The following is a 26,928-nucleotide window of genomic DNA, read 5'->3' on the forward strand; positions in this document are numbered from 1 at the left end:
GCTCTCGCCAGCTCTTGCTGAATTAGGCAAACTTGAATCAGTGAAGTAATTCTGTACTGTTTTCCTTACTTAGGCTTTTTTCGTTTCCACATTTTTGCAGTTTCCTGTGAGAGCCAGGCTGTGAAGTACTGACTCTCCGCCCCACCACCTTCGCTATATGTAAATAGTATGCATGAAGAGAGGAAGCTTATGTGACACTAATGCTTTGTACTGTGGTATATGAAATTCCAAAGGATCTACACAGGCCTGACAAGAAACTACGTCTGAAAGAGACCTCTCTGGGTGGGAGTCCCAAGAGAAAGGAATCTACGCTCCACAGTCAAATCGTGAGCAAGCAGAGAAACGTGAAGGATGACCTTTCACTCTCCAGCGGAGATTGGCCAGGACATGGTCATGTCCTGTGATAGTTCTAACAACGGTCAAACAAATAAGTCTTTCAGCACCCAAACTCAAAGCAATCCCTCTTCTTATGCTTCCACGCTGCTCCCTTGGGTGTGCCACCAACACTGTCCCAGATAAAAATCACTCCAAGGAAAGAAAACTTCAAAAGAGCAGTAGTTGTTCTCCAGTTTTTCAGTTCACAGGACAGGTTTACACACACCTCCACTGCAGCAAGAATGACCCAATAATCACAAGAAAAAGGTGTTCTCTCTACCTCCCTTCTAACAGAAAATGGAGCAGCACATAAATACATGGAGTGGAGGATCTCCCCCCAAATTCTCCCACTTCATGTTGTTTCCAGAGTCCCTCTGTGCCTTACTTGTAAAACACAGCTGAAAATGAATCATGAAACTTATGCTCCAGCACTAATGTAGAGATGGGTTCCACGTCCTAAAACCACCAAGCTGACAGATTTACCATTAAGAAGCGCTAAGAATACTGTTTCTTCAAATACCAAGACTCAGCTCTGCACCTATCCCTTGAAATACATGATACGCTCCGGGATCCCTAAGGGCGACACCTGAAAATAAGAGCTTTTAATAAAAAAATCTTTTTCGAATCCTTGCAACTTCGGGAACTAAACGGCACGCCAAGGCTTCATTTCTCTCAGCACTCCCTTCTGACCCCCGCGCTGAAACACCTTTCACCCGCGCCTGCCTGTCGGCTGCTCCAGCAGGGGCAACCCCAGGCCCCCCTTAGTGAGGACAGCTCGGTACAGGGGGCACTGCCATTCCTTCACACGGTGTAACCGCCGCCGCCGCCGCCCCCCTTCCGATTTTGCCGCCGCGATGCCAGACCTGTGTGCTCAGCCGCGCCAGGATGATAACTACCCCCTGGAAACATCAGCGCAGGGGCTGCCCACCGGCCCCCACGGCGAGTAACGACTGGCGGAGCTCCCCGCCCGCTCCTCTCGGCTTCCGCACCGCGGAGGGAACTCACCGGCTGCTGACTGGCGTGGGAAGCGGCCATAGCCCCGCCAGACAAGGCGACGCAGGGCAAAGTAGGAAAGGAGGGAAGAAGGGAAAGAGGGAAAGGCGCGGGAGGAGCCGAGGCAGAACGTGGAAAGCGCACAGCCGCCAGCGACCGTGGCGGGGCGCACCCACCAGCCGGTCAGGGCCGGCGCTGTGGGCGGGCGTGGTCGCGGCGGCCCCACGCATGGGGGAGGAGAAGGAGGCGGGGGGCGCCGCTAGCCGTCCCACCGCCGCTGCTGAGGCGGGCGTTCCTGGCGCGGGGCGGCCGGCGGGACCTTTCCTGGCCGGAGGGTGGCGCGGTGCTGCCACCGCCTCCGCAGCAGTGATTGCCGGGGCATGTCGCCGCCAGGAGGAGGGGCCCGGGTAGCAGCGGCACTGCCGCGCCCGCGGCAGCAGAAGAAGAAGTGGTGGCGAAGCGACACGATGGGGTAGGGGCGGTGATGGCGGAACCAGCGGAGCTGCAGCAGGAGTCTGTAGTGCAGTTCCTAGCGGCACGGGGCGGGCGGGCCCGCAACACGGAGCTGCTGGAGCATTTCCGGGACTGGCACAGCCCCTCGGACCCTGACCGCCGCACAGCTGCCCGCCAGCGCTTCAAGGACCTGGTCAACGCCGTGGCCACTGTGCGCCAGGAGCCGAGCACCGGCGTCAAGTACGTGCACCTCCGTCGCCGGTACTGCGCTCTGGAGGCCCCCGCTGCCCCCTTGATCTCCGGAGAGGAGAAGGCGGCGGCAGCGGCGGTGGGGGACAGCGCGCAGCGACCGAGCCCGTTGATCTCCCCGCAGGCGGGCGCTGAGGAGGCGCCGCCGCCAGCGGTCGGGGATGCCGGCAGCCGCCCTCAGCCCGCGGGCCGGCGGGGCGAGACGCCTCGTCCGAGCACAGCGGCGGCCGCAGGCCAGCGAAAGGGCTCCCGCCGGGGGCCGCTTCCCGGCCGCAGCGGAGGCGGCGGTGAGGAGGCTGCGATAGCGGCGGGCCCCGGGCGGCCTCCTCCTCCGCCAGCGGAGGAGGCAGCGGCGGCCGAGGGTGGTGCGGGAGCGGCAGCGCAGGGAGGCGGCCGCAGGAGCCTGCGGGAGGCAGCGCGGGGCGGTTCGCCCCAGCTGAAGCGCGGTGCCCTCCCCGGGGGAGCCCGCAGCCGAGGCGGCGATTCGGACAGTGCCTCCGTCGCCTCCTCCTCCGCCGAGGAAGAGGGGAGCACCACCGGCGCTGTGGCCCTGGACCCTCTGGAGCACGCATGGATGCTGTCCGCCTCGGACGGGCGGTGGGAGAGCCTGGAGGGGCTGCTGAGTTGCGAGCCGGCGCTGCTTTGCAAGCGGGACTTCATCACTGGCTTCACGGTGCTGCACTGGGCCGCCAAACACGGGCGGCAGGAGCTGCTGGCCAGGCTGATCAACTTTGCCCAGCGGCACCAACTGCCCGTGGACATCAACGCTCGCACTAGCGGGGGGCACACTGCGCTGCACATAGCCGCCATGCATGGCCACGCCGAAGTGGTGAAGCTGCTTGTTGGAGCCTACGACGCCGACGTGGACATCCGTGACTACAGCGGGCGCAAGGCAGCGCAGTACCTGCACCAGGGCACCTCGGGGGATATGCGGAGCCTCGTGGGTGCCCTGGAGGAGGAGGAGGAAGAGGAAGGGGCTGCCAGCAATGGGGGTGGGCGCTGGAGGCTCTCCAAGGTGTTGCCCTCTAATCTCATGAGCTACCGGCTGTCCCACCACCACCATCATCACCATCACAGCACTGGGGAGGAAGCTGAGGGCACTGAAGGGACAGCGGTGCCAGGCAAGGGCAAGGAGATGACCAGGAAAGCCTCTGGCAGTGGGAGGATGAAGCCTCGGCTTAATAAGATCCGCTTCAGGACTCAGATCATCCACAATACACCCTCCTTTCGTGGTGACATTGAGGAGGAAGAGCATGAGGACAAATCCTTGAAAGCATCATTTAAGCTCAGGCCTAAGTCCAATGTCTTTGGATAAGGCTGGGGAGCTGGAGATCTAGGAGGTGGGCAAACGGACCAGAGTGCCCAAGGGTGTAGCATGGAAGGTATGAGTGTGTGCACATCTACACTTGTGTACTGTGGACAGAGAGGTCCCACGTGTTTTGCTTCAGGTCTCAGTTTGCTGGGGTCAGTGGGGCTCTGGTGGCTTGCAGCTGCTTTGTCAGTGCTGAAATGAGAGGCAGTGGGTGCATTGAGAAACGCTGGGGTGTTTAAAACTGGTGCTTCTTTCTCCCTGAAAGCAGGCTTTGGGACTGGAAACCTGTGTTAGTGAATCCATTTGGCTTTGCAAGTTGAGTGGGGGAAAGAAAAATACAGATTCTCTACTTTCGTATTATCAGCTGGTACTTTAAACTATTCACAAACAACTTGCAAGTAAGAAGAGCACCTCAGTAATATGCAAATATGCTTTACGTTTCTCTTTAACAGCAATACCACCTGGCACAGTGTGGTGTTAGGTACCCTAAATGAGATAGTAAATAACGGTTTTCATTCAGAATTCAAGCTTCAATCCAGCAAAGACTTTTGCCTCTGCCGACTTTATTCATTGTCTTATTTGACATCATGCAAACAATAAATAAAGTGAACCAGGTGCAGAAGTCTCTGCTGTCTGAGGTACTACTGAGTTTACTTGTTGCTGTCAGAATACTAGTACAAGATAATGGAAGCAAAGAGCCGTCTTACGTATTTGATATTTTATGTTTTGCCTTAGGCAAACCGATTTTATTTTAATCACTGTGAATTCTCAAGTGCCAGACCTAGCGCAGTCGTAGTTTATTAAGTCTGGTCAACTCTTATTAATGTTGTTTATGTAATTCACTCCATTTAAAACCAGAAAATTGTGTTGTATGTGCTACCTGTGAAAGTCATTCTCTTTTGGAAAAGAGCACAGACACCGTTGCATGGAATCTTGATCAAACTCTAATACAGTCCTGTGATGTTACTGTGTTTGCTAGTAACTTGGGTGCCAATCTCTTTAGCTTTGTGCAGAAATGGAGAAGAAAAAAAAAGGGAGGGGGAGGGGTTGTGAATTCACACACACAAGGTGAATAACTAGAACTCTGAAGCTCTGTCCCTGTTTATCATCCTGAGTGAAAGCAGTCTAATGACATACTCAAGTGATGGCAATGGTGTTTGAGTTCTTTTAAACCTGTATTTCTAGAGAAGTGATAACCCAGACTTTGAATTGTTGTTTAACGGTCTCATAAGTCTTAATCTGATTGACAAGCCTATCCGTCTGCTAAAGCTTTCAGAAACCTTGAATCTTGTTTCTCTGCTTTTAAAGGTACCAACTCCAATGAAATCTAAGAGGTGGATTTATATCTTGATTTGGCTTTCCTTAAGAGTGAGGTAGAGCTGACCACAAATCCTGAATGCTGCTCAAGGTAGTAGCTCAAGCCTGCTTAGTTGTTGAGATACAGCCAGTTTCAGTGCAACATTTGTCAAAGCGTGTTTGGAGTTAGCTTCCTCAGAACGTATGTGTATGTCTGCCACTAACCAAAAGTAGATAGGCTTTGACATGTTAAAATCCAGATAGGAGACACTGATTAAATGCATGCCACGAGCTGTAGAACACCTCACAGAGAAACTGCTGCTGGGAGTTGTGCACTTTCAAGGTAACAGCTGACTCTAGCTGTTGCTGGTGGCTTCTTACATTTCTTGTAGTGATAGGGGAAGGGAGTGTTACCAATCCATTGATTTCAGACTTCCATGCAGATAAATTACCAATTTCTGCACTTTGTGTCAAAACATAATAAAGGGCAGTATTTGCATAGGCATGCAAGTGACACTTAACTGTTACTGGGAGAAGTTACATGAAAAAAAAAACCAGAATCTCTGCACAGGTGTTGGTCGTTACTGTTACGCACCAGAATCTCTGCATAGGTGTTGGTTGTTACTGTTACAAAGACTAGAAATTATACAGAGGTTCAGCTTTAGTTTGTAATTTATAAGCTATATTATTATAGATTCCATGTGCCTTCATTTTGGGTTGGTTGCCCCAAATGTGGTGGATAAAATCGATCTTGCAAAGCACTTTGTCTTTATATCTATGGGACAGGACCAGAAATTTTCTCTCAGCCCTTCCCCTTGAAGCTATAAACTTGTACAGAATGAGGTCTCTGAAAGAGGGGAAAGGAGGGAAAATTATACTGTACAGCAAATTCTTTTGTAACAGAGAAGATAATTAGATGCTGGAGTCTTTAACCTTCGTTCACACTCTTAAGACAAATAGATTTTTAGACTTCTGCAGAAGAAAGTTTTCTGACTGAACACTTGCAACATGAGCCCTCATCAGCATGGCCACTTCTGAGTTGAGCACCTACTCAGTGCAACTACCTATGTCCAAACCTTACTGAAGTAGTTGTTTTTGCTTTGAGAATTTATAGTTCTTCCATATGTGCTGTGGGGTGAAGCGTTATCTCTTCACATGAAATTAGCAAAGAATTGCACAAAAATAGTAAGTCTTAGGGGTTGGAGCCTGGGGAAATAATTTGAGAGGTTTGATGTTCTGGGATTTAGAATACAGCACATTTTTAACTTTAAATTTGAACTTTAAAATAACAACTGGAACATAATTTTATCAGGCATAATGTATTAGAACCTTTGTAATTGCTTAAGGGAACTTGGAAAGTGGTAAAATGATGCCTCATTTTTAACTCACTATTTGAAGTATCGAAGTGAAACTGTTGGTCCACTCATACTGCTTAGCTGCCAGTTAATAAAATTTTACTGTAATGGTCCAAAAGTCTTTGCAAGGTGAAGTGTAACAGAACAGACATCTGTTGGTGCTTGAGATGTTTTGACAAATGGCTATAGAACCACTAGTGTCTGTCTGCGCTATGGGACTAAAGCACTTTGATTTCACATTATGACTTGTCACATTCCACATGGTTACGTTTTTATAACATGAGCTAAAAACTTAAGTTTTGGTTGGAGATAGAAAAGGCTTGATGCCGTGTTTCAGAATATTTACAGTCTAAAGGTACTCTTGAGTCAAATATTTTGGATACGTTGCCTAGAGAGATGTGAGCTTGAAATAAAAGTTGTATGGTACGTAAAACGGAAGCACTTACTGGTGTCTTTTTAATGGTGCGCTTGAAATTACTGAATGTGTATGTTCACTTTTTATGATGGTGTGCAAGGCAGGGAGACTGTAATGTAAACATTGGGTATTTTTTATTATCTCTTATGTTTTAAATATTTTAGGGGCCTGGAAGCCTGTCACTTTTTATTAATACAACTTTTTATGGATGTCTTTTTGAATGGCTGTGAGTTAAGAATCTGTAAGCTTTAGTTTTACTGAAATAAAAACAGCCCATGAATTGTTTATGCCTGAATCGACTCCTGTATGCTACATACATAGATGCTACCTGCATATTGGCTAAACTAGGTATATTTTGTGGGTTTTTTACCATGAAGACAGCTGATGTCATGCAACACTCAAAGAGAATGACATGAAAACAAATACAGGTGAATTGTTTGCAAGACAGTAACATTTTTCTTCCTCAGTGACTTGTTGAATAGCTCATGTCAAAGTAAATGAAGACATCATTTTTAATTTCTTTTTAAAGAGAAGTATGTCTAAATAAGGGCCTGGGAGAGTGGCATTGCTTAACTTAAAATAATGTCCTGACCTTATTTCTGTGCAGCTAAACATCTCTGACCCCAAGAAGACTAATACTAGTTTTGGTGTCTATGTAAAGGTCAATACCTTATTAAAAAAGGTTTAGGATTAAGGCTTTTTGTAACGTCTTAGCTACAGCTGGCAGCTTCTCTAAAGGGAATTTTCATTATTAAGCTAGACTGTGGGATTTTTAGTATATCTGAACATTTTCTGAAGCTCTTTATTACAAAAATGTATATTAAAACTAGTAAACTACATGCTGCCATGCCAGTAACTCCTCTGAGAGACATCCTGATTTGTGCTTAGCCTGAAAAAGGCTCAGCTATTACAATGCTAATGGACCAGGATTTATACAGCTTCAAACTAAGCAGCCCCAAATCAGTAGTTTAGGGACATAAGGGAGAGGGAAGTGCTCTTGAAAGCTTAGCAGGGAGTAAGGGCAAGCAAAAAGCAGCTGAGGTAATGGGGGAGGCAAAGGTCTCAGAAGAAGAGGAGTCTGCATGAGCCTTGCTGATCATGCAATGACTTAACTAATTGTTTGGAGAATTGTATCTAAACATATATCTTTTCTCCTACAGAATAACAATCAAGAGATGACTTGCTGAGAGCTCAAATGTAAATGAATGTTAAGTGTTCTAGCTGGTCCTCTTAGCAACATATTTAGTGTAGTTAGTAATGTTTAGAAAAGCAGGAACAGCTCTTGTGTTGAGTGTATCTACAGCTGTTGCAGGAGAGTCCTAGTACCCCAGATTGGTCCTGCTTGACTTCAGGACTCTTACTGGCAGAGAAACCCTTCAGCATTGCGTTGCTAACTTTTTCATTGTCTAGAAAAGAGGAGGGGTGAGGGAACTATAGTCCTGATTTAAGGTGCCTTGTATTACAGGGAACATGAAGATACTACATTACACTTTGGAGACTTCATCCAGAAAAGAGTAATTTAGTTTAGTTTTTCTTGTTAGAGTTGAAACTTAAGAAGTACACAATGTCACATTTTCATGTCCCAGTTGGGTATGGGGAGAAGGAAGATGTCTGAGGTTAGTATTAGGGTTTGGGAGAGGTGCTAGCTTTTATGTTTATGCCAAACTGGGAACAGTTTGACAGGAAAACAATCAAAACATATGATTTTGAATTTCCAGTTTTGTTATAATGATACACCTCACTTGGCAAGTGTTTCAGAATTTATCTTGTGTCATTTTTCACTTTAGCCAAAATCAGTACTGCTGTGTCCTAATACGCACACCTTGTTGGAAAAACTGAGCCGTGCTATGGAGTTTTGTTTGTTCACTTTCAATAAAACTGTATGACAGATGAGGTATTTCATCTTCTGTGGTAAAACCAGGTGAAATCCTGTTTGGATTATTTTTGCAAGGAGCTAAGCTCCTAGTGGCATGTGGAAGAGTTACCTTAAAAGCAGGTCATACTTTGGTCAAGGTTCAAAACCGTTTTGTGTTCTTTTAGCTAGATTAACCATGACAAATGGACAATCATAGTTTAGGTACACCTACCCTTATGTATAGAGACATAAGCTGCCTCATCCCTTAGGTTACTGGGAAGCATGAGAGAAAGCTAGCAAGTCATATAAATCTATTTTGATAGGACTTATTTCATTTAAAGGTATTTTGCAAACTTATGCTAAGACTGTCAAGAAGTGATGATGGAATTCAACAGGTCTGTGTCCATGCATGCCTCTGTATTGATGCAGGTAAATTGCTGAAGCTTCCTGTTGTCAGTCCAAAGCAGCCAGCCTATAATATATCCTTGCATCAATCCTTCTCCATGTAGAGAAACTTTGGAAAAATAATCTTCAATGTTTCTAATAGACAGAATGATTCAGTTGCTTGGGCATATCTAGAGCTAGCCCTAATTTCAGTTGAAACACTTGGCATTTGCTCAATATTTCTCCCCTGAAGACAGAGGCCTTTCACATTTGCTAGCTGGCTGTCGAGCTCCACCAGTCAATTCACTTTGCAGATCCTTCATGCACCTGAGCAACCAGTAGTAGAATGGTCATAAATAGAATCAGAATCCTAGAACGGTTTCGGTTGGAAAGGACCTGAAAAGTGCATAGATTCATAGAATGGTTTGGGTTGGAAGGGACCTTAAACATCATAGGCAGGGATGTCTTCCACTAGATCAAGTTGCTCAGATCTCCATCCTAACTGGCCATGAGTAATTCTAGGGATGGGGCCTCCACAACTCTGAGCAAACTGTTGTTGTGTCTCACCACCCTCATCATAAAGGATTTAAAATAACAGATGCCTCTTTTTGAAGCTGGATGCAGTGATTGGGTTTTTTGGTCCTGTGGGATTTTTTGCTTTTAAAAAAAGAGGTAAAGGGTGCCCACAGTATTTGTTCACATAAGTCAGGGATTGGAAGGGACCCAAAGCGATCATCATGCCCAAGCCCCCTGCCAGAGCAGGATCATACAATCTAGTTTAGGTCACAGAGGAACACACCCAGACAGGTCTTGAAAGTCTTGAGAGAAGGAGACTCCACAGCCCCTCTGGGAAGCCTGTTCCAGTGTTCTGTGACCCTTGGAGTAAAGAAGTCCCCCCCTTGTGTTGGGGCACAGAAATCCATTGGGACATTTCATACTTTGGCTTTTCCCCATTACATGTGTAAGAAACACTAAGTGTAGCTGATGAGATTTATATTGGGTGCTCTATCAGCCACGTCAAAACTTGTGCCTTTGAAACCTAGATGGGAGTTCTGGCTAACCTGAATGCCCTCCCTCATTCGTGACCCTGTCTAGTTGAATCTAAGTTCTTGGACACTTTGTCTCAAATCCTGCCAACAGCACAAGACTGCAAAGATGACTGCTCATTGTGGAAGTTCACTTCCACACACACCCTCCAAACTGAATGCCTGAGGTAAAGAGAAGGAAACAAAAGGCAACCCGACTCAAAGCTGCCAGCACACACAGTGACTAAGCAGGTACAGGGCAACAGAGCTTTCTTTTGGCTTTTCATAGGCTCTGAATAGTTTTAGTGCTCCTCATTCCAGAACAGTGCTCTTCAGGGCTCCTTCTCTGGGGCCTGGTTTAAATCCCTCTGGCCTTTTACTTTAGTGGGTCACTATTAAAGAGTTTCCTCCTCTCAGAGCAACAGTTGCTCCTGTAAGCTGTGGAGCTTTTTCACCAGCATAGCATTTTGTGGTCCTTTATGATCTCCTGAAGGTTTCACCAACTCTTTTGACTTGAGGTAGAATAAAGAGTGGGGAAGTGATAGTGAGGAAGTGGAAACTGATTGTTTGGGAGTGGAGGAAATGTATTAGTCTGTCAAAACTTTTGTTAACAACATTGCTCCTACTACTGACTGCAGGTTGGTATTGCTAAATCACAGTTGGTATCCTGTAATATCAGGCGTTGTCCAAACACAAGAAAGGGTGCAGCTCCTTACTCATTTTCCCTGGAACGTTTTTAGCCTGCTCAAATGGTGAGAGCCAGGCAGGGAGGTCATTCTGCCCCTGTACTCTGCACTGGTTAGACCACACCTTGAGTACTGTGTTCAGTTCTGGGCACCCCAGTTTAGGAGGGACATTGAGATGCTTGAGCATGTCCAGAGAAGGGCTCGAGGTGAGGAGAAAGTTCTTCACTGAGAGAGTCATTGGACACTGGAATGGGCTGCCCAGGGACGTGGTGGAGTCGCCGTCCCTGGGGCTGTTCAAGGCAAGGTTGGACGTGGCACTTGGTGCCATGGTCTAGCCTTGAGCTCTGTGGTAAAGGGTTGGACTTGATGATCTGTGAAGTCTCTTCCAACCCTGATGATACTGTGATATATACGAAAGAGATCAATCATAGAATCAACCAGGTTGGAAGAGACCTCCAAGATCATCCACACGTGTCTATTGTAAACACACTATGAGCAGTGGACAATATCTAAAGATTTTATATCCAGAGTATGTGTTTGTGTATAAAGACATTCCAAAAACAGAAGGCTAGGATTTTCCCTCAGGCTTCACTAGGACTCTCCCAGGAGCCAGTCAACTAATGTAACAATCTTCCAGAATATTTGGCATTCATGAAATTTCAAATAAAATTAAAGAGATGATGTTAGCTGAAATTGTCAAGCCTATGTTCTTAATACCTAGTTTAAGCAACACAACTGAATTCAAGCTATCCTGACTAGGAAGGAACTTAAGCCTGGCCTAGTCCATGAATACATTTGAAAAACCAGTGTGAGGCTGCAGGACTGGCCATAGGGCATTAGCTGCCAACTTGCATTTAGATTCTGGGCTTGATGCCTAATTAGCATCACGATGACTGCTACAGAACATCTCCCATGCCTGTTCACACACTAACGCTTACAAAACAATTGCAGAAAGTTTAAAATCTCTACTTAAACTGGGGGGGAAAAAAGTGACATTTGAAATGTAGTGTAATTTTAACTCCACACCTGTTAGGAATCTCCCTAACCCTAATGCTTCCTCTGATATGCTTTCTGATCTCAAGAATATGAGGGAGGGAAAAGGCAGTTGTGGATATAGGATCCCTAGGTCCCTGTGTTTCATTGTGGCAGCATTATTACCTGTACAGAGTATCTCCAGATTCTCTACAGACACTACTAAATTGCTTCCAATCCACATACAAGAATGGGAAATACTGCAGTAAAATACACTCCCAAAATAACAAGACTGAGGAAACAAGAGGCACACAAATGCTGTGTGAGTTGTCCAAGTTAGCACAGGAAGGCTGTGAATAGGTGGGAAATATAATGTGCTGTACCTGAATAAAATGTTTAGCCAAATTCTCATTAAATATTCCATCCCACAATCTTAATTATGGAATTTATGTGGGATTCAAATATTTGCTAATTTTAGAGAGTTTGACTAACCTCTTTAAATAGCTGCATTTTCTTCACTCCCATGAATAATAACTGCATTTGCTGTTTGTCTGCACATGTTTTTATTCCGCCACCCTCTGGCTCACAATGACAATGTGACAATTCATGAACAAGTGGGCGACATTAAATGTCACTGTTAATCTTAGCTAGTATTGATGTAAAAGGTCTATTTGTGTTCACTGGCTAAATTCTGCATCTAACAGAAGGCATCTATTAGTTCTGTCGTTAGAATAATTGTTTCTTTAATGACACAGTGATGCTGTATCTGATTGCGTACAAAAGCAGGAAAGACAGCTGATGGAGTTGCAGTGCAAACTGCAAATCAGTCTCACTGGGATATAATAATAAAATGTTAGGGTTTTTTTTTCCTGAAAATTGCTCTGTATTACACTGATTTATGTACACTGCTTCTACTTCACACCAGAGCTATGATTAAGTAGAACTTCCTTATGATTAACCTTAGCCACGCTTTCTTCATGTCAAGTGCAAGAAGATATCTGGTGCCAGCATGCAACTGCAAACACGTGTATTATCAGCAGCTGTATTAGTGTCTTGACTGAATAGGACCTAAAGGGCTAAAATACTCATAAAGAAGTTAAATTACTATATCAGTAAGTCCTTTCTACTGTTTATAATCGAAGGGGGCAACAAGGACTTCCTAAGGATAAATACTTTTAAGCCAACATACATTTTTGCTGCAATTGCTCAATAGAGAGCCACAACCACAAACCATGTCACAACAAATTATGGCATTGTAGACCAATTGTTAGTCCACAGATTACAAAATATCTTCAATAAAGTACTCCATCCCCTTTTTATTTCTTTCATTGTGTTCTCATAATTACAAACTGAGCTAGATGTAGCTTCAGAGCCATATTAATCTACAAGCCCTATGCCTTTGTGTGAATTTGTGGTTGCTTTTTCATGGACTGCCACAGAATATTCCAAGCTTCAGAGCTTAAAAACTGCTTCAAGGCAATAAACCATGCTTTCCTTGATTAAGAAACGCTGAAATACTCAGAGAGAAAAGTTGGTGGCATGAGATCCTGATCACCAGCAAAGCTATGAAGTAGGAAACCAGCACATAGAGGTGGCTTTACACACAATTCTTGGTCCTGTACTCTGGCTTGATGCTATAGCTACATAGGCACATCTGGACTCCACAGGAAAGCCTGTAGAAATCCCCCCTGTTCCATCCTCTTCCTGCTCCCAAATATATGCAACCACAGCTTTCTTACACAGGACCAAGCAATTGTGTAGGGTGAGGTCCTTTAGTCTGCTTACCCAACTGAAAGCTAAGCTTCCACTCCCTTCAAAGTGAATTCTGGTCTGACTGAAGACTTCAGTGTTTTAGTTTAGTTCCACCTCAGGGTCAGGAGCAGCCAGAGAGTGATTTTATTATTTTATGACAGCACCTTTTGATTTGGACAGTGAAAAATATTTAGAAACCAAAAGCCACAAAGGGATTTGGTTCTTGTTTTATCAAAAGGGAAGATCATGTAAGGATATGGAGTCTATTCTTTGAGGTGAGGGTAACATTGTGATGGATTTTGTATAACTAGCTAAATTAAACTGATTTGCAGCCATTGTCATTAGATCTCTTTCCAAACCTATTCATTTTTCCTCTTTTCCTAAGAATTCCATGGATGTTTCTTCACCTCAAATTATGGTGTAACCTGTTAGGAACTCTATTAAAAAAGAAGCTGAAGGAATGGAATACTTCACAGCACAGCAGAAGCCTGGTCTGCAGCATTCTTTGCAAACTGTTCAGCAGTCATTAATGGGGGTGAGGGGGGAATTGATTGAAAAACAGAACAGATGACTAAGGAGAAACCTAATTCTCCTCTAGATTTTATGCATACTGAGCTCCAGTTCTCCAAAGCTTAAGCTGTCAAAGGATGGGAACTGAAGTTCAGAACCCATCAAGCTAACCTCTGCTCATAAAAGATTTGATATAAACAATGGCCAGAAAGCAAGCAGTGAAAATTTGGGTTGAACTAACCAAGTCCTCCTTAACAAATTTTTGTGGTTTTGACCAAAAAAAAAAAAAAAAATTAAACCAGAAATAGTCAAATATTTGAGAGCAATTAAAGAACTAAGTGGAGGTATTTAAAAGCTCCATTTTAAATGATTGGGATAAACCTCTAGTGCAACTGGCTCCTGCTCTACCAGAAGATGAATAATAACAATAACCTTCATTCAGAATTACTCTGCCAAGATCTCTACATTGTTGTATCCCCTAAATGCTGGTTTGAATTTAAGAACTTGATTTTGGTCACCATGGAAAGCATTCAATTCTTCAGCTCTTTTGTATGTGAAACAGGTTTTCTGTATTAGCTTTTGTGATGGTTTGGGTGTTCCCCACCACCCCACACTTTGGAAATCACCCAGACTAGATTCAGTTGGCTCTGGAAATATGAATGAAGCTTATATTTGCAGCTAGCACAATATGCAAGCAGATGTTTACAGTATATACAGTTATAGACAGAAATATACAAGGTAAAAGGTAATACAGAAACACAACTCCCCTCCCAGAAACCTAAGTCCCCAGGAGGGGCTCCCAACTACTCTTTCACCTTCTCCCACCCCCCTCAACCTTACCCCAGTCCCAAGGAAGAATGGAGGTTCAACCAGGGGGTTAGGAAGCAAAGTGGATTAATCAGAGAGATGGCAGAGAGGCTAGAGAGAAATGCAGCTCAGGCAATGCCCCAAGAAGAAGCAGTGCCTTATCTATGTTTGAATTCTTGTTCTTATACCTCTCAGCAAGCCTATGAGTGAAGTAAACATCACCCTTGTTTTCCTTTCACAGCCTTGTAATCTAGTTCTTCTCACCAAAACATTCTAGCTAGCTTCAAACTAGCACAGCTTTATTTCATTATTTTGTAATAAATTTGGTAGTTAAAAGCAGTCAAAGCTGGAGCTAGTACTGCTCAAGAAGACATCATCTGAAATTCTATGGTTTTGAGCTTTTGTGGAATGGACAACCCCTGGATGTTTGAGCCTAGTTTGTGGACATGATAAGAAACATTGACAATGTAAATTCACAGAAACTGGGAGAGCAGAGAAAATGCAAACTGAGCAATTCTCAATCCAAAGGCATAGCTTTCTCTAACACTATTTAGAGTATGCCTGGAAAAAACCCTGAAGGCCTATGCTTCTTATTGTAGGGGGTACATACTCTGTGCACCCAAACAAACTACTTTTCCTTCTATACTCAGAAACTCTACACAGAGATAAAGATAAGGCAGCATTATGAATCCTGCAGAAAAATTATGGAATTACAGCCAGGGAACAGAATCCTTTGACTTACACAGCTTTACAGCACAGTTAACCTACCTTTGACTTACACAGCTTTACAGCACAGTTAACCTACCTTTGACTTACACAGCTTTACAGCACAGTTAACCTACCTTTGAATTACACAGCTTTACAGCACAGTTAACATACCTTTGACTTACACAGCTTTACAGCACAGTTAACATACCTTAGATCCCAGATGCTGCAACACAAGAGAGCTCTGTCAATCTATGTGCTCCTTGCCACTGAGTGAGAAGATATTACCAGTCCTCTGCCAGCCCCTCTCAAAGCAGGTGAAAGCCCTTGACTTCTTCCAAGCACTGTCTCTGGTGATTGTCTGCAGGACAAACTGACATTTTTGTGCTTACCAAAAATAACCCTGCTGAAAAAAAAAGGTAAACCAGTTTCTGCCAGGTGAGAATTGTCTCACCAATTCCAGTCTGAGAGACAGAAATGTTTCAGTAGAAATGACAAAGCTATATGGCTGCAAGCAGGGCTAGGAGGACTAGCTTAGGACTGACAGTGAATAGCCAGTGGCAAACTACTCATAATCCTCAGGGGTAATATAGAATTAGAATCATAGAATCATAGACTCAACCAGGTTGGAAGAGACCTCCAAGATCATCCAGTCCATATGCAGGTATACCCCAATGTTTAACATGCTCTCTTGGTGCATACTAAGCACTGCATGATGCAGTTTAGTTTAAATATCTCACTGTCATTCCCAGGCTAATGGTAGTTACTTTCTTTGTGGTTTCTAGAGTTCCTCTAATGTCAGAGGACACATATGTCACACAGACAGATTTTGGAAGTACAATTTCTGTGCCTTAAATTTGTATCTTACTTATTCCAAAATATTTTCTACCTAGCCCAGCTTTCCCTGCCTCTGAAGACTTCTGCTTCCCAAGACAAGTGAAGCATCACCTCACCTGAGACCAGGAAGTGCTTTCAACACTGTACTCAGCAATAGCGGCTCAGAAAAGAGTCACCTCATGAAAAAATGATTGTGTAACCAAAAATGTAAATGAAAGGGTTGGTCCCTTTAAGTGTTCTCAAGAGTAATAAGCACAGGGAGACCAGCCAAATCAGAATAAAATAGCATGAAGGCATCCTAACCACTTAAATATGCTTACTAGTAAGTGGCAATGGAGCCTCATTGTCCAGAACCTGCTGTACCAGAAGACTAGTTTATCTGAATACTGCCCTCCTACTGTGTGGAATAATTGCCACCAGAAGGATTTCTGTGCTGTATTTTTGAAGTATTGCTTCTTTGTTTCGTGCAATGTCAAAATCCCTCCCATCCCCCTTTTATTTTTAATCCCCAGAGTACACAGCATGTCTGCAAGGCAGGCAAACACCACGCTGCAGTAATGTGCCCTTTCAAACAACGCCACGTTTGCCAAAACACTGATTGAAGGGTTTCCACTGAGTTATATATGAAGATACAGATTACAGAATCATAGAATGCATTGGGTTGGAAGTGACCTTTAAAGGTCATCTAGTCCAAGCCTCCTGCAGTAAGCCGGGCCATCTTTCACTTGATCGAGTTGCTAAGGCTTTCTCCTTACGGGTTCATTTACACCACACACACCTTATGGTCACTCGTTATAGAATCATAGAATCAACCAGGTTGGAAGAGACCTCCAAGATCATCCAGTCCAACCTAGCACCCAGCCCTAGCCAGTCAACTAGACCATGGCACTAAGTGCCTCATCCAGGCTTTTCTTGAACACCTCCAGGGACGGTGCCTCCACCACCTCCCTGGGCAGCCCATTCCAATGGCAAATCACTCTCTCTGTGAAGAACTTCCTCCTAACATCCAGCCTAGACTTCCCCTGGAACAACTTGAGACTGTGTCCCCTTGTTCTGTCACTTTAGTACAAAACTGCCTCTATAGATAGATCCTTCTTTCTAGAAATAAACATTTCCACATAAAGATGTCAGCCCGTTACAAGGCAGTACAGTTGATGTGCAGATAAGGCCTTAGAGCTCAGATAGCCTGCTCTTAAGAGTAGGAACTTCCCATATATTTTTGGCAGAAATGTTTTTTTTCCCTCCTCTGTCTTAGCTGTTTGATAACAGTCTTGCAAAGACAGCAAATGCAACTTGCAGGAAGATCAAGAAGGAGAAGCAAGCTGAAGCATCTTCTGCTTTTTGAGGTGAAATTGAATAGTAAGAGAAGATTCATGGGCTGCAGCAGTCATGTTTTCATAGCAGAATTATTCTACTCATGGACTAAAAGACCCTCAGTCCCTCTTCAAATAGTGGAGAGAGGCTGCTTCAAGGGCTGACCCAGAGGGAGGATGGCTTCTGCCTTCTGGAATTTGCCCTGCATCAGATGCCACACACAAACAAACAGGAAGTCACCCAAAAAATCAGTATTATAACGACTGTTCCTTAGAGAAAGGAAATCTGAATGGATTATACTGTCAGTAAGAATTTCTGGTTACTTTAACATCCAATTTCTGGTTACTTTAGCATCCATATGGAGGTCTCTCCCTCACCAGATTAAAGTCATTTCATAACAAGAGGTTTAGATTTGCTTCCATTGGCTCCAGACTCCTCCATTTGTGCACAGTTGTAAGCTAGGAGACCCAGGCAGATTCATTTTGCTTGAGAGTCCTGCCAGCAAATCAGGTTTGGGCTCCACCAAGACCCTCACCACAGGAGATGGGCAGCAGAGCCTGCAACTACTGTTTCCTTATGGCTATTTATATCTCACTCCTGCTCTTTTATTCCCTCCCAGAAATCAACTTACATATTTGAATTATTTCTCAGAGAAGCTTCAGTATTTTTTTTAATTGGTGTTGGGTTTTAATTGTCTATTCAGAAAAAGACAATTAAAAAATCCTTTTTTAAAGAAAAGGTATTTGTTTCACTTCTGCTTGTTTCAAAATGAAATGCCTTTGTTTTCAGCTTTCTCTCTTGGTATTTCCTTGGAATTTACTTTCTAGTAAGTTAAATATGAATGATTGCTCAAAGCGAAAAGAATAACACATTTTAGGTCAAAGCTAATATTTCATGTATCCTGACATTATTTTTCTGAAACCTTTTGGCTTTACCAGACATTTCTGAAAGGTTTCTGTTTCATTGTAACTCAAAATTATTTTTTTCTGAGTTATTGTGATGGTTTGGGTGTTCCCTTCCCCCCCCCCACTTTAGAAATCACCCAGACTAGGCTCAGCCAGCTCTGGGAATATGAATGAAGCTTATATTTACAGCTGGCACAACATACAAGCAGATATTTACAGTATATACAGTTATAGACAGAAATATACAAGGTAAAAAGTAATGCATAAACACAACTCCCCTCCTAGAAATTTGAGTCCCCAGGAGGGGCTCTCAACCACCCCTGCACCTTCCCCCTGCCCCTCTCAACCTTACCCCAGTCCTAAGGAAGAATAGAGGTTCAGCCAAGAGGTTAAGAAGCAAAGGTGAGTGGCAGGTGAGGTTAGGGAGATGCAGCTCAGTCAGAAGCCCAAGGCAGAGTGCGACAAAGTGGAGAGAAAGTTACCTAATGTTTTTGTTTCTTCTTCAGCAAGACTCTGAGGGGAGTAGACATCACCACTTTTCCTTTCACAGCCTATGATCTACTTTTTCTCACCAAAACATTCTAGCCTGCTTCAAACGAGCACAGTTATTTATGATTCAGAATGCCCATTATCTTCCCTGTCCTACTGCCAGGTAATTTAAATAGCCAGAACCTGCTTTCAGTGAAGGTATTCTCATTATTGGTAATTTTATGCAGATATTCTTAACTTTCTGGTAAAGGAAACTGAAGTATTTGGGATCCTTCATCTCAGTAATGAGCTGAATGCTAGTAGGCAGAAGATACTGCTTGTGATAAGTCCTATACAAATGATGGTTCGTGATAAGTTCTATATAAATGATGGTTCCAACACATTACCTAAAACTAAGCCTGAAAGCAAAAATGACATAAGAGGTGAGGAGGCATCTTTAGAAATCCCTTCATTTCAGAGATAGCTTCAAAGCATTTCACTGTCATTTAAAGAGTTCTTAGAAGAATTTCTTGTCCAAAAAACCTCAGGACACAAATTTTAGACATTCAAGCTCATAGCATTCCATGTGGATTTAGTGTTTTTCCATGAACTCACATCTTGTCACTCTGCAGTTCTGACACTGCAAGGCAAACCCTTCTAGCTACTTAAGAAACATCTGCTCATCAGGGACTATGCCACTATCTTCCTCACATAGTTCCTTTCTCTCATAAAGTTCCTTCTTACAGACCCCACCACAAGCACACTACCCCATGAGCTGGCTTTGTTCTCTCTACATTATTTTGTGCAGAGGAGTACAATGGGATATAAACTTTGGAAGCCAGTTGTAGGCACTTGAGAGGGCCAGCACAGCACTCCAATTGTGGAATAGAGCACAGCTTTATTTCTTCTTTCCCATTATTTAAGTGTAATCAGTGGGGGCAGGGGCAACTGTGGTTTGTGTTTTTGGGGTTTGGTTGGTTTGGGTTTGGGGTTTTTTTTGGGGGGGGTTCTTTTTTTGTGTATGTGGTTTGGGTTTGGTTTGGTTTGGTTGTTGTGTGTTTGTTTTTACAAAAGGAATAGCTATCTAAAAGAATCTTGCCTCTGGAAGTCATTTGGAAAGCCAGCACACGTGCCACAGAGTTGCCAGCAGAAGTATCTCACGTACCAAATCCGATGCAATCAGAATATGGGGGGGAAATGATCGTATTTCCTCTTCTCAGCTTTTCAGGTAGATATTAGATCTGGTCTGCTGTTAATGTGTGCTGTTCAATGCACACAATAAAGCTGGGAGCTCTGAACACAGCCAGGCCCAATAGCACAGGGAAGAGAGCGTAGGACCTGAAACAGTGTATGTGGGCATAGTGTAACAGTAGCTCAGGAATGGTTCCCTCTCCATTTCCCATCCCCCTGGCATTATTTTCATGTCTATCCTGTGCTAGATTGCCACATCTGGCCAGCTCGCCAGAGCCCTACAACACTTTGTTGAGTCAGGCAGCTGGAGCCTTACACAACTTTTCTTTTTTGTAAACACACACAGTTTGCAACATTTGATCCCACCAATAAGCTAGAGACCTACATCATTTTGGATGGCCAGTCGGTCAGAGCTCTTCATACACTTCTCTGGCCAGTCAGCCAGTGCCCTATGCACACTTTAGCCCAGCTAAACAGCCAGAGACATAGACTACTTTGTCTAGCCAGCAAGCCAGAGACCTAAATAACATGTCCCAGGAAAACAGAGTTCTAAACCACTTTGGGTGAATGGCTGGGCAGAATCCTACATCTCCTGACCTAAGTCACCAGCCAGAGCCCTGTAAAACTTCAGCTAGCCAGCTGAAGCCATATACCAAATAGACTCATTGAAACCAAATGGACTCATTGAAACAAACTGATTCCTGGACTGGTTTTACTGTCCAGACAGAGAAAACCCTACACAAATCATCTCTGCCAAACAGCCAGAGCCTCACAACACTTTGGCTGACCAGGTCAGAGCCCTACACCAGATGGACACACCAATCAGATAGAGCCCTACACTACTTTAGATAACAGGACTGCTAAACTCCTTCATCACTTGGCCTGGACCACCATTCAGAGACTTAGACCACCTTGGCTGTCCAGACAGATACAGCATTATATCACAGCTGGATCCCTCCATCACATTACCTGCCCAGCCATCCAAAACCTACATTATTTTTCCTGTCTGGAGAGCCACAGCTGTGCACTACTTGAACTTGTCAAATAGCTAGAGGTTTAAATCATTTGATGTGACTGGCCAGCCAGAATGTTACCCTGCTTTGTCTAGACAGAGCTCTGCATAAATTTGTGTGCTAGTTTGAAGCAGGCTAGAATGTTTTGGTGAAAAGAACTAGATAATTGGCTGAAAAAGGAAAACAATGGTTGTGTCTCCTTCTCTCACAGTCTCGCTGCGATGTATGGGAACAAGAAGGGGTAAACATTAGATAACATTCGCCATTTTATCACTCTGCTTTTGGCTTCAGACTGAACTACATCTTCTTAACCTCATTGCCACTAACCTTGCTCCTTAACCTCTTGGCTGCACCTCTTTTCTTTCTCAGGATTGGGGTAAGGTTGAGAGGGGCAGGGGGGAGGTGCAGGGGTGGTTGAGAGCCCCTCCTGGGGACTCAGGTTTCTGGGAGGGGAGTTGTGCTTCTGTATTGTTTTTACCTTGTATATTTCTGTCTATAACTGTATATACTGTAAATATCTGCTTGTATATTGTGCCAGCTGTAAATAAATAGCTTCATTTATATTCCCAGAGCCCATCTGAGTTAGCTGGGGCATTTCTAAAGTGGGGGGGAGGGGGGGGGGCGGGATAACAGCCAAACCACCACAATTTGCTGGTCAGCCCTCCAGTGCCCTACACCACTTTGGCTGACCAGGTAGTCAGAGCACTACATTGTATGGTGTCACAAAAGAGCCAGAGTCCTACACCACTTTGTCTGACCAGACATCCATAGCCTTATACCGCTTTGGATGGCTGGCCAACAGAGCCTTACACCACTTTGTTTGATCAGGCCCTACACAACAAGGCTGGCTGGCCACCCAGGTCCTACAGCACTTTGACCTGGCCAAACAGCCAAAGCCACACACCACCTCAGCCAGAATCCTACTGAACCATGCTGTATGGCTAGCCAGCCAGACCATGCACCACTTGGCCACACTAGCTTCCTAGGAGCCCTGCACTATTTGTCCTGCATGCTAGCAAGATGCTTTTAGCTCTGGGTCTGGCTGTACATCCAGAACTCTGCACCTCTTTCTCTAGCCAAACAGCGAGAGACATAGACCACCAGCTGAATCCAGTCAGCAATAACAGTATCCTGAACAACCATGAAAGAGGCTAAATCAGTACTTCTCATAAAAAGAAGGTAATGTATAAAATATAGTACACCTCCCTGTAGCCCTGCCAGATGTTCTGTGCCTGTATGAGCCCTGCAGCAGGTCGAAATGGCACCACACTGTCTCAGGACTCCTGCAGAGAGCCAGGCAGAGCTTTGAGGTCCCTCTCTGTCCCACACTCTCCCAGCAGTCCTGGCACACACGGCCACCTCACTCCTTTCCCCAGGCCACACTAACCAATGTCAGGGGCCCATCACTATGTGTGGGTAGCCCCAGCCACATTCCAGAACCTGCATGTCACAAAACAGCTCACAGTCACCAGCCTGAAGACTGCTGACAGCAGCACCAAGAGGCTTCTGGAACCAACTGCTCAAAGAAACCATTATGTGGGGTCTAAAGGCTAAAGTGAAGGGCAGCAGAATGGCTGGAGAAAGATGTAAGGTGAAAAAAAAGTAAAAATAAAACCCATGCCACAGCATGGCCACAGCAGTCAGCTGCTGGCATACACCAGGCCCATGGCAGCTCCCCACAGCCAGCCCTAGGAGCGTGAACCCCAGCTGTGATTCACCCAGGACAGAGTCTTGCGGCACTTGGTCTCACAAGACAGAGCCCTACATGACTTTTGCTAGCCCACCACATGGTTTGGGTAGCCAAACTGCCAGATTCTTATGTTTTCTATCCAATCAGTGACTTACACATCCTGACCCTGCAAAATATCCAGGTGTCTACATCAACAGACCCTGCCAAACAGCACAACACTGCACCACTTTATCCTTCTGTACAGCCAGACTGCTGCACCACTTGCCCATATAAATGTGCCACCTATCTCAGGAAGGATTGGAAAGAGTATCCAGGGAACTACAGCCTGTAAGTCTGACCTAGGGAACAGGGAAGGTGATGGAGCAGCTCATCTTGAGTGCCATCACACAGCACATGCAGGCCTGGTCATCATGGGTTTATGAAAGTCAGACCCTGTTTGGCTAACCTAATCTTCTATAGCAAGGTGACCTGCTTGGTAGATGAGGAAAAGCTTTGAGACAAGGTCTACCTTGACTTTGGTAAACCTTTTTACATTGTCTCCCACAGCATACTCCTGGAGAATCTGGTTGCTCTTGGCTTGAGTGGGCATATGCTGGATAAAAATCTGGCTGGATGGCCAGGCCCAAAGAGTGTGGAGTTAGATCCAGCTGGCAGCTGATTGTGTAGTGTTTCCCATGGCTCAGAATAAGGGCCAGTTCTTGTTGATGTACTCAGCAATGATCTGGATGAGGGGATCGAGAACACTGTCCATAAGTTCATAGAAAACACTGAGTTAGCAAGGTGTTGGTCTGCTTGAGGATAAGAATGCTTTACATATGGGTCTGGAAAGGCTGAATCAACAGGCTGAGGCCAACAGTATGAGCTCTGACAAGATCAAGTGCTAAGTCCTTCATTTGGGTCACAACACCACCATGTAACACTGCAGCTTGTGGGAGAGTGGTTGGAAAGCTGCCAGACATAAAAGGACCTGCAGGTATTGGTCAGTAGGCATCTTAAGTGCACAGAATCACAGAATGAGAGATTGGAAAGGACCCCAAGGATCATCTGGTCCAACCTTCCTAGATGATAGTGTAGATTAAATGAGATGGTCTAGGTCCCTGTCAACTAGAAACTTAACACTGACCAAGGCAGGGGAATCCTCTGCTTCTCTTGGGTGATTATTCCAAAGTCTAACTGTCTTTTCAGAGTGACTCCTTGGAAAAAGGTAGTCTCTGTTGTCCTGGTACCCACCTTTTATGTACATACTGGTGTGTGGTAATAAGGTCTCCCCTAAGCCTTCTCTTCTCAAGGCCCAACAGATCCAGGTCTTTCAGTCTTGCCTTATATGGCAGATCTTCCAGTCCTCTGATCATCCTTGTGACCCTTCCTTGGACACTTTGCAGCCTGTCTGATCAGGCTTGTCAAGCACTGTTTGCCCCTGCTGAATCCATGCTGGCTTTTCCCCATTACATGTGTAAGAAACACTAAGTGTAGCTGATGAGATTTATATTGGGTGTTCTATCAGCCACGTCAAAACTTGTGCCTTTGAAACCTAGATGGGAGTTCTGGCTAACCTGAATGCCCACCCTCATTCGTGATCCTGCCTAGTTGAATCTAAGTTCTTGGACATTTTGTCTCAAATCCTGCCAACAGCAGAAGACTGCAAAGATGACTGCTCATTGTGGAAGTTCACTTCCACACACACCCTCCAAACTGAATGCCTGAGGTAAAGAGAAGGAAGAAAAAAGCAACCCGACTCAAAGCTGCCAGCACACACAGTGACTAAGCAGGTACAGGGCAACAGAGCTTTCTTTTGGCTTTTCATAAGCTCTAAATAGTTTTAGTGCTCCTCATTCCAGAACAGTGCTCTTCAGGGCTCCTTCTGGTTTAAATCCCTCTGGACTTTTACTTTAGTGGGTCACTATTTAAAGAGTTCCCTCCTCTCAGAGCAACAGTTGCTCCTGTATGCTGTGGAGCTTTTTCACCAGCATAGCTCTTGGTGGTCCTTTATGATCTCCTGAAGGTTTCACCAACTCTTTTGACTTGAGGTAGAATAAATAGCGGGGAAGTGATAGTGAGGAAGTGGAAACTGATTGTTTGGGAGTGGAGGAAATGTATTAGTCTGTCAAAACTTTTGTTAACAACATTGCTCCTACTACTGACTGCAGGTTGGTATTGCTAAATCACAGTTGGTATCCTGTAATATCAGGCGTTGTCCAGGAATGTGCTGTTGGTTTATTTGCATCTTGTGAACCTTGATCCTGTGTGTCTACTGCAGTTACAACTTCAAACCTGTTTTCAGTTGGGATGCTGGAGTGCAGCTGTGGTGAATATCTGCATATGTGGGACACCAGGATCCAAGGTGCTCCATCCTAACTGGTGTCTGTTACTGGAACTTGGTCTGAAGCCACTTATCAATCTCTGCCCCTTGTTTCATGCATAGCTACTGACTCCTGTAACTCAGCTGCTTGATGTAACAGGTCATCCACCTGTGCACACCTTGTGCAAGTACTCACCTTTCACCCAGGTGAAGCGTTTGGGCAGTCACTGCAGCCTACTGCCTGTACTGCAGTTTCCTTTGTTACCAGTTCTGCCTGGGTGGGTACCTCAGAGATCACTCAGGCTTTCACCGAAGCAGCAGTGGTTTTAGTCCTGAGGTGGGTTCCCACCATTTTGGTAGAGCCAAACTAGCTGCTCCCAAAGCTTCTGTACCCTCCTCATATGTGCTACCTGCTCAAACTACTGTGCAAGCTGTCACAGATGACAACCACTAGTAGGTGGTTGGCAGTGATGTGCCCAGGAAGCCAAGAAGGCTCACAGCATCCTGACTTGTTTCAGAAAATGTGGAGAGCAGGACTTGGAGAGTGACTGTTCCTCTGTACTTAGCCCTGTTGAAGCCATACCTCGGATACTGTGTTCTGTTTTGAGCCCATCACTACAAGAAGGACATCAAGAGGCTAGAGCATGTGTAAAAAGGGCCACAAAGCTGGTGAAGTGTCTAGAACACAAGTCTTATGAGGAGTGACTGAAGGAAATAGTGTTGTTTAACCTGGAGAAAGGCTGAGGGAAGATCTTACTGCCTTCTACAACTGCTGAAAAGGGGTTGTAGTGAGGGGGTGATTGGTCTGTTTTCCCAATTAGCAAGAGACAGGACAAGAGCTAATGACCTCAAGTTACAGCAAAGAAGGTTTAGACTGTGTGAGGAGAAATTTCTTCACTGAAAGGCCTACCAAGCACTGGAACACACTGCCTGGGGCAGTGGTTGAATCATTGCTCTCATTTAAAAGATGTGTAGATGTGGTGGTTAGGGACATGGTTTAGTGGTGACCTGGCTGGGCTGGGTTAACAGCTGTGACGATCTTAAAGATCTCTTCTGACCAAAATGACTCTATGATTCTCTAAGTTCACTCAAGCAAGAGGTCCAGGGAAACCTTCCTTGCATTGGCACATACAACCTCTCCTGGTCCCACTGCCCTGCCTCACTGAGAGGTGGAGTGAGAGCCTGCTGTGCTGCCCAGATTGTCAGCTCTATGCAAGCCATGAGCAATAAGGGTGCAGTTAAACTTAAGACAAGCTGCTTGCACCAACAGCTCCTTGTTTCCAAAGCAGAGAGATCCAATTCTTGCTTTCCCAGTCCTTGCTTTTACCCAATACATGATCTTATCCTTGCCATCAATCTGCCCCTTCAGTGAATGGACCCACTTCCCTGCTACAGACTCAGCAGTGACTCACTTAACTCACTCTTAAGTGGAGTTAGTTTTCCACTATCTTAACAAAGTAAGTCAGCTTGGAAAAAGATCAGAGAATCACCACTATAGCAACAGCAAGCACTTGAGAGACAGAGGGAAAAGGCAGCCATGGGACTGGCACAGCAGTACCTTCCTCAACGGATTCAGCCTGTGCTCTCTAACCACACTTTCACCATCCTCTGCCAAAAATAGTTTCTTGAAACCACTGTGTCAAATATACAAGGAGCTCTCGTGCTGTGAGGTAAGTATGGACAAAGAAATCTTCAGCCAGGCTGTAACCCTGGATCTGCAAAAGGTGAGGGAAACACAGGTTTGTGGTCATTTGTCTGTGCTTGCCCCCATGCTGGCACCTGTGACACTGACAAGGGCATCACGTTAATCTTTAACTAGTATGTTTTTCCAAGGGGCAGGATAGAAATCATCAATGCACTTAAGCCACTCAATGCACTACCTCTCTCTGACAGTGGGGCCCTGCAATAGGAGCCCATTATGGTCCCTGTCACTCTGGCTGACCCTGCTCTGAAGCTGTCTATCAGCTCATTTGAAATCCAGGAAGGACAGCTTCATCCTGCTATGTTGTGACACTCAACTTGTCAGTGCTTTCTTAACTTCCATGGCAATGCAAGGGCCCATGTTGT

At 44.9% G+C, this 26,928-nt stretch overlaps 2 protein-coding genes across 4 annotated transcripts in view; one reads left to right on the forward strand and one right to left on the reverse strand.

The window, feature by feature from the left end:
- The window catches only part of LOC135175489 (septin-10-like), a 111,962-nt gene that overhangs the window by 34,003 nt on the left and 51,031 nt on the right, over positions 1 to 26,928 (reverse strand). Inside the window, exon 1 of one of the 3 annotated variants that reach the window (XM_064143672.1) lies at positions 1,381 to 1,699. The exons of 1 other annotated variant lie outside the window; for it this stretch is intronic. In XM_064143672.1, coding sequence (XP_063999742.1) covers positions 1,381 to 1,410 — 30 coding nt within the window. In that variant the 5' untranslated portion in view covers positions 1,411 to 1,699. Of the gene's footprint in view, positions 1 to 1,380; positions 1,726 to 26,928 lie in introns of those variants that run through there. One more of the 3 variants, XM_064143676.1, reaches the window with a different exon arrangement.
- Positions 1,563 to 8,341, forward strand: SOWAHC (sosondowah ankyrin repeat domain family member C). Its single transcript, XM_064143677.1, has one exon. It carries the CDS (start codon positions 1,853 to 1,855, stop codon positions 3,383 to 3,385), a length of 1,533 nt encoding a protein of 510 aa, XP_063999747.1. The 5' UTR covers positions 1,563 to 1,852; the 3' UTR covers positions 3,386 to 8,341.

The sequence above is a fragment of the Pogoniulus pusillus genome, chromosome 5 (genome assembly GCF_015220805.1).
Source record: "Pogoniulus pusillus isolate bPogPus1 chromosome 5, bPogPus1.pri, whole genome shotgun sequence".
In the NCBI taxonomy this organism is placed as follows: Eukaryota; Metazoa; Chordata; class Aves; order Piciformes; family Lybiidae; genus Pogoniulus; species Pogoniulus pusillus.